This window comes from Argopecten irradians, unplaced genomic scaffold (genome assembly GCF_041381155.1).
Source record: "Argopecten irradians isolate NY unplaced genomic scaffold, Ai_NY scaffold_0625, whole genome shotgun sequence".
Classification (NCBI taxonomy): Eukaryota; Metazoa; Mollusca; class Bivalvia; order Pectinida; family Pectinidae; genus Argopecten; species Argopecten irradians.
In genome coordinates, this window is record NW_027188092.1 from 2,041 (window position 1) to 9,741 (window position 7,701).

The 7,701-nt window shown below is 37.7% G+C and overlaps 1 protein-coding gene across 1 annotated transcript; it reads right to left on the minus strand.

Annotated features, from left to right (window-relative positions):
- Window positions 1-3,581: 3,581 nt before the first annotated feature.
- Window positions 3,582-5,372, minus strand: LOC138313271 (uncharacterized). The gene has a single exon (XM_069253786.1). The coding sequence runs from the start codon at window positions 5,370-5,372 to the stop codon at window positions 3,582-3,584; it is 1,791 nt and encodes a 596-aa protein (XP_069109887.1).
- Window positions 5,373-7,701: the final 2,329 nt, after the last annotated feature.

A 7,701-nucleotide genomic window follows, 5' to 3' on the forward strand; every position in this document is an offset into this window, starting at 1 on the left:
ATAAAAAAAAGAATATTTTCTCGTTTACGGAAAGTGATGAAGGTTCCCGATTGATTTACTGAGTTAAAGGCCCTCTGGGCCTCTTGTACTTATTATATTTGGTGATTTAATATCCTGGTTGAGGATTATTTTCAGAAATTACCAGAGATTATATAGTACATGTAGTTTGTGTAATACATAAAGGGAGACAATCTGTTCCCACTCTATAACATTAGTCTAGGGGAGACAATCCATTCCTTTATAACATTACCTCCCTTTAATAGATAATGCTTTAATTTCTTTTTTCCTTTTCCCAATTATCATTTCATCTTTACAATATATATAAACATATAATTACATATACTCCTATACATACACTTTTACTCACTTTCACACCCCCATTCAAATTTCTGATTTATATTGGTCAATCAATCTATATCCATCTTTCCATACTTTTGTTAGCCTTCTTTTTTCTTATAAATAATCATAATCTTTATTGTATATTTTCAGAAATATATTCCACACTCATTTGCTTTCATTCTCTTACTCATTCATCATGGTTTAAGATAAAAACATAAGAAACATTTCGTTATGATTTTTAGTTATAATTCTTTAGTATATTGTCACTGTAACTTTTTGTAATATAATTTTTGTGAATTTAGAATTAAGTGTTTTTTATACCCCGCCCAACGAAGTTGGCGGGGTATATACAAATGGGTTCCGTCCGTCCGTCCGTACGAATGGTTTCCGGAGCATAACTCTAAAACCAGTAGAGATATTTCCATGAAACTTCATACACTCATTGGTCTTATGGTCTAGTAGTGCCTTCTCGCTATTTTTAGGTTTTCATTTTTTGCATTTTTTCCGTAACCATGGAAGCATTGCTGAAAATATCATATTTTTGTACCAGGTTTATTCCGGAGCATAACTTTAAAACCAGAAGAGATATTTCCACGAAACTTCATACACACATTGGTCTTAATGTCAAGTAGTGCCCTTTGCTATTTTAAGGTTTTCACTTTTTGCACTTTTTTCTGTAACCATGGAAACATTGCTGAAAATGGCAGATTTTTGTGTAAGAATCGTTTCCGGAGCACAACTCTAAAACCAGCAGAGATATTTCCATGAAACTTCATTGACACATTGTTCTTATGGTCTAGTAGTGCCTTTTGCTATTTTTAGGTTTTCATTTTTTGCACTTTTTTCCGTAACCATGGAAACATTGCTGAAAATATCATTTTTGTACCAGATTCGTTTCCGCAGCATAACTGGAAAACCGGTTGAGATATATGCACGGAACTCCATAGGCACATTAGTCTTTTGGTCTAGTAGTGCCTTTTGCTATTTTAAGGTTGTCACTTTTTGTACTTTTTCCTGTAACCATGGAAACATTGCTGAAAATGGCAGATTTTTGTGAAAGAATCGTTTCCGGAGCACAACTCTAAAACCAGCAGAGATTTTTTCATGAAACGTCATAAACACACTTTATGTAGGACTTCTAATTTTGTATTATGCTTTACTTTTAATTTAATATACATGCAGTAAAACTCAGATATATCAAACTCAATTACTATGAACATTCACTTAATTCCTATGTAACTCGTCGCTGTTTAAAACAAATCAAAAATCGCACTGTTAGCTGCTGAACTTTGTTAAAGCTAAGATCAATTCTGGTATTTTTCAAAGAAGCAAATATTTTTAAAGTCGGTTTCACTTTGTTAAAAAAATATAAATATGTTTGTATATATTCTTCAATTGCAGTTGGGTTTTAAAATACTTTCCCTATACTCTGACTAGCATATAAAATTAATGCATTAATTGATTTAGCTCTCCATTGGCGGGGGATCTGAATGACTATGTCCTTGTTTATGATGGCATCTAGTTTATCTTTATACAAATATCTTGCTATCTATACAGGTGGTCCTGTAGCCTGGAGGCCCTACCCATAATTCCTAGCGGTGGGTTAGGGCCTGGTACACGTCCGATAATGGCGGCCCACATCACCGTAAACAACATGGCGGACGGCAGTAGACAGGTATAGGAATACGATAAAGAAAAGTGTTTTCCGTGTGTTATATTGGTGACATAGGGAAACTGGCGTGCACATGTTTTCTCCATCATCTATTCTAACAGTACAATGTGTTATTTTAGCATGTCATGTGTGATAATGGTAATTTATGATGGATTTGTAACGCTCTGAAGCATGCTGTCGTTTTATACATTTGACAGTTACCAGTAGGTCTTCTTCTTCTTCTTTGGTGAGTCACCAGCCGTCAATAGTGACGATTTTAGGTGAGTGATTGGCTCAGTGGCGTGGGGGAAGGGGTTATATACAGTGCTTTTTTTTTTTTTTTTTTTTTTTTTCTGGTGCTGGAATAGATAAAAGTAGATAGGTTAAAATCATGATAAAAAATGAGGTGTTTATTTGTGAGTGGGGGCTTCAAGGGCTACGTTGTTTATGTTTGCCTTGAAGCCCTCCAGTGTAGTGTTTTTGTACTGTTGCCACAGGGAGGAGATTCCAGTATGTGATGGTGTGTGGGAAAAAGGAGTACTTAAATGTATCCTTTGTGGCGGCGATGTGTCTGTATGCATAGGGATGTGTGTGTCTAGTGCGGGTGTCTACAGGTGTTAGGTATTGTTCTGGGTTGATGGCAACGAGATGGTGTGTGATTTTATATAGGAGGATGAGTCGTGATTGTAGACGGCGTGTTTGTAGTGTTGGCCATTGGAGTGTGTATAACATGTCTGAGACTGAAGAAGTGTTATGATACCTGTTTTGTACATATCTTGCTGCTCTGCGTTGAGTTTTTTCTATTTGTTGTATTTGGCCAGTATTGTGTGGGTCCCAGATAGAGGAGCAGTACTCAAGTTTGGGTCTAACAAGTGCTTTATATGCGTGTTCTTTAATGTGTGGTGAATTGATTGTGAGGTTTCGTTTTAGGAAACCTAGTGTTCTGTTTGCATTTGCGGTGATGTTGTTTATGTGTTTGTCCCATTGGAGGTTGTTTTGCAGTGTGAGGCCTAAGTATTTACTGTGTTTGACGTGTTCAAGTGAGTGGTTATGGAGAGTGTAGTTGTGGTGGATTTTGTTGCGTTTGGTGGTAGTGGAGATGACGTTGCACTTGTCGGGGTGAAATTGCATTAGCCAGTCGTGTTCCCATTGTCCTGCATTGTCAAGGTCGTGTTGTGGTTTCTGTGTGTCTTCTTGTTTGTGTATGGTCTTGTAAATGATACTATCGTCTGCGAAAAGTCTAAGGGTGCTGTGTTTCATGTATTCATGTAGGTCGTTGATATATATTAAGAAAAGTATGGGGCCCAGACAGGTTCCTTGAGGGACTCCGGATGTTACTGGTATTTTGTGTGAGTGTTTGCCCTCAAGTATTACTGTCTGGGTGCGATGTGAAAGAAAATCTGTTATCCATGCATGTGTGTTACCTGTGATACCGTAGTATTTGAGTTTGTACTGAAGGCGTTTGTGTGGTACTTTGTCAAAGGCTTTTGCAAAGTCCATGATTATGATGTCTGTCTGCGTGTTGTTGTTGTGGTTTTGTGTGAGGTCGTGTATGAACGTGGCCAGTTGGGTTTCGCACGATCTGGAAGGTCTAAAGCCGTGTTGTTTGTCGTAAAGTATGTTGTTGTTTTCCAGATGTGACATGGTGGCGCTGGTGATTATATGTTCCATTAATTTGCATGTGATGCATGTGAGTGATATTGGTCTGTAGTTTGCGGGATTGTATTTGTCGCCTTTTTTGTAAATGGGATTGACATTTGCGTGTTTCCAGTCGTGTGGGAAGTGTTCCTGTGGTGAGTGAGCATGTAAATATTTTTGTAAGGATTGGAGCTGTGATGTCTTTGAGTTCTTTCAATATTCTGCCATGGATGTTGTCGGGGCCAGTTGCTTTATGCGGGTTTATATTGTTCAGTAGTTTGTGTATGCCCTGTTGTGTTATGTGGATGTCTGGCATAATTGGGTGTGGTGAAGGTCCTTTGTCAGGTATGGTTGTATTCTGTTCTTGTGTGAAAGCAGACTGGAATTGTTGGTTTAAGATGTTGGCTTTGTCAGTTGTGTCCGTCAATAGATGTCCGTCTTTCCGTAGGGCTGTGATGTCAGAGTTCTCTTTCTTAGTTGTTTTTATGTACGAGAAAAGTTTTTTGGGATTGTGTTTTTTGTTAGGGTGTGAGGATCGAGGTTCGTCTATTGGTATGTCTGTTATCATTTTTTCTAGGTAGTTGAGGTATGCGTTTCTGGTTTGTTTTTGTAGTTCTGATTTTGTTGCTTTATATTTATGTTTGATTTCTGGTTTGGATTTATGCTGTTTGTGTAAGCGTTTGGATTTGTTTATGAGTTGGCGAATGGGGCGGGTTATCCAAGGGAGTTTGGATTTGTGTGTGATGTGCTTGGTGGGTATGTTTTTGTCTATGGATTTGTTTAGTGTTGTTTTGAAGGAGTGCCAGATCTCCTCTATGTTGTCGTTTGATCGTTCGTCCAGTTGTGTATTTAATTGTTCAAGGTCAGTCTTTATGTTGTCCCAGTTGGCTTTATTGTAGATGAGGATGTCTCTAGGTGGTCTTCTGATCTTTTTTAGTCGGACGTCAATTTCGGTGTAAACTATGTCGTGGTCTGATTTTCCTAGTGGTGGTAATATTTCTTGTTTGTTGATGATGGATGGCCTATTGGTTAGTGTAAGGTCTAATATGTGTTCGCCACGAGTGGGGGAAGCTGTCGTTTGAGTGAGAGACTTGTCATTGATGATGTTAAGTAGGTGTTGGTGTAGCTTAGGTTGTGGTGTGCTTGGGGTGGTGGTGTTGGTGTGCCAGTCTATATGGGGTAGGTTGAAGTCTCCACTGATGTATGTTATTGTGTTATTGTTTTGGCCTATTCTATTTATGGAGTCTTCGAGGTGTTCGATTGATTTTCCTTTGTCTGAGGGTGGTCTGTAGTATGCGCCTACTGTTAGGTTATGTGAATTTGTCATGTTGATGTTAATATATATAGATTCGTTGTCTGTGTCTAGTTCTTTTGCATGTTCTGAGTGGTATGCATTTGTTACTGCTATCAGAACTCCACCGTGGCTTTGTCCTTTTTTGTTTGGAGTTCTGTCTTTCCTGTATGTTGTGTAGGAGTGTGATGGGAAATATTCGTGGGATGGGATGTTATTGTTGAGCCATGTTTCTGTACATATTACTATGTCCGGTTTGAGTGTGTGAAGCAGGTGTTCCAGTTCGGGTTTTTTATTGGAGATGGATTGGAAATTAATGGTAGCTATCCTAGTGGGTTTGATGAATCTGTTGTTTGTGTTGGGCGAGGTGGTTTGTTTTTTTTGGTGAGGAGGATGCTTTGGGAGGACCGGGACTTTTAGGGTCATCACTACTGGAGAGGGTGCTTGTATCATGTAGGTGTGAAAATTTGTTTGAGATATCAGTTGGGGATGTATCAAAGAGTGTGGAGGAGAAATTTGGAAGACCACAGTTTAGGCAATCCCAGGTTACACCACTGTGATCCAAGTGCTTGAGTTGGGATTTATTTATCCCTTGGCAGTCAACATGGTACCAAACGTTGCAGGTGTCGCAACACACTGCATTTGATTTCCATGTCACTGCCTTCGAGCATGTGCCACAGGGGTATCTGGGAGTCCTCGGACCGGGGTTTAGTTCAGTAGGTCAATGGCATGCTCGTAAAGTTAACTTATATGGACGACATAGTGAAACTGGTGGACATATATTTACTTCATCACCTATTTCACCAGTGCAGTGCGTTAATTTAGCATGTCATGTCGGATACATATGTGCAATATATACATTATTTATATCGCTCTATGTGTTTTGTTTACTTTTGACAGTTACCAGTATGGCATGTTCGGAACGTTACCAATTATGACAGAGTCAAGTTAAATAACAACCTTTATCTGTGTATATAAGCAAATCGTTTCCTATAAGTGTATAATGATACTATTAGTGGTTCTGGTGGTTCTATCCATGAGGGTACTTGGTTCAATTCCAAGGGAACCTAGCTGTTGTCATTATACACATTAGAATTACATTAATGTATCACCCTTTCCCTTATGTAGAATTCAGATCTATAATATGCCATGCTGGTAACCATTTCATTTTCTTATATGTACTACTGATTATGTAGTGCTCAAGCAAAAGACAACACATTGATTTTGGAAAAACGTCATAGGTAATTTATTATCAACATCTACGGGTACATGTATGTACGTACATGTAGAAACATGTATCACCAGGGGTTATTTTAGTTCTATCCATGAGCGTACTTGGTAAATTTGATCGTTTTTGTGTAAATTAACAGTCAAGAGATACATTGCACAGGCTAATAATTTGTAGCGGGATTGGACTGAGTTGATCATTGGTGACCAGGTAGCTCATGGTCAGTCCGTAGAGCACTTGGCTAGTGTTCGGAGGGTCCCGGGTTCGAATCCAGGTGTGGCCGCTACATTTTCTCATCTCCTCTTACAAATATATGCTGAAGATTTACTATATAGAAAGTTGTGAATTACATTTAATTCAGGATTATTTTGAAATACATGTTGACATACAATGTTATCACATGTCAGCTGACCATGATAATGAGTGAAGTTACACATACAGTATACAGAGTAATTTATCTAAACCGAATGTCACTGTGATCAGCATACAAATGTATAAAGCTGGAATAGCCAGGATTATTCGGGTGAATCAATACCATACAATTATGCTGGAATAGAGAGGGATCCGGATTAAATGGTGGCCTGTTTTGACAAGTTATACACAATCTTCCATACCCAAAAAGTATTATGACATTATAGAACCTATGTTTTTGTTGCAGGCATTTGACCATAGCTATTGCAAAGCTACTGAAAGATGTGCAAGCTTTCAACATCGGGAACTGCATACCTATGCTGTTAATGCAAAGAAATGTACTCAAAAGAAACTGAAGCAGCGTCCAAGGCCAATAATGAGCCCCACTGGATATACACCAAATTCAAAAGTGTTAAGGATATTGATTTAGAGTTTTTGGTTTTAGAGACTCTTTTCCAGATACTGTTTCAAATTAAAAAAAAAAAAAAAGAGTGAGTGTAATATTCATATTTTTTTTTTCAATTATATCATGATATGCTGTAGCCTGTATAGTATATATATATAGTCCCCAGGCTAGGCATGTTCAGTATAATGTAGTTTGGCAATAAAGTTGCATTACAGAGGTGTTTTGTATTGCTCCTTAAAATATATGTATTCATATTATTCTTCTGTCAGTCTATAAAATTTCCATACAGTTAATTTTGGAGTTAAGTTCTCCATGATCTGTTATATAACCAACAGATTGATTCAACATCAAGCATTATAGACTACAAGCTAAAGTTGGGATTCTTAAAATAAATTTTGTAATTCTTCATACAGCACACAAAATCAACATGGACAGAAGAAGAAAAAAAACTTTTGCTGGACTATGGAAGGAAGGAAAGTGACATGGATTGGAAAGCTTGTGTGGAATTCCTGGATTTATAAGATCAGGTTAGACTAGTCTTGGGTAAAACATATACATTTGATGCGAGTTTTTATGAAAGAAAAATTGATTTTTTTCCCGAGCATTGACAAGCAAAAAGTAAAACTATTTAGACCCTTTTCATAAAATCTCATATGAAATCATCATAGACCAATGGAGACTACCATTTTGTCACGACGTTCTCGAAAGGTTACATTATACTAGTGACATATACATCA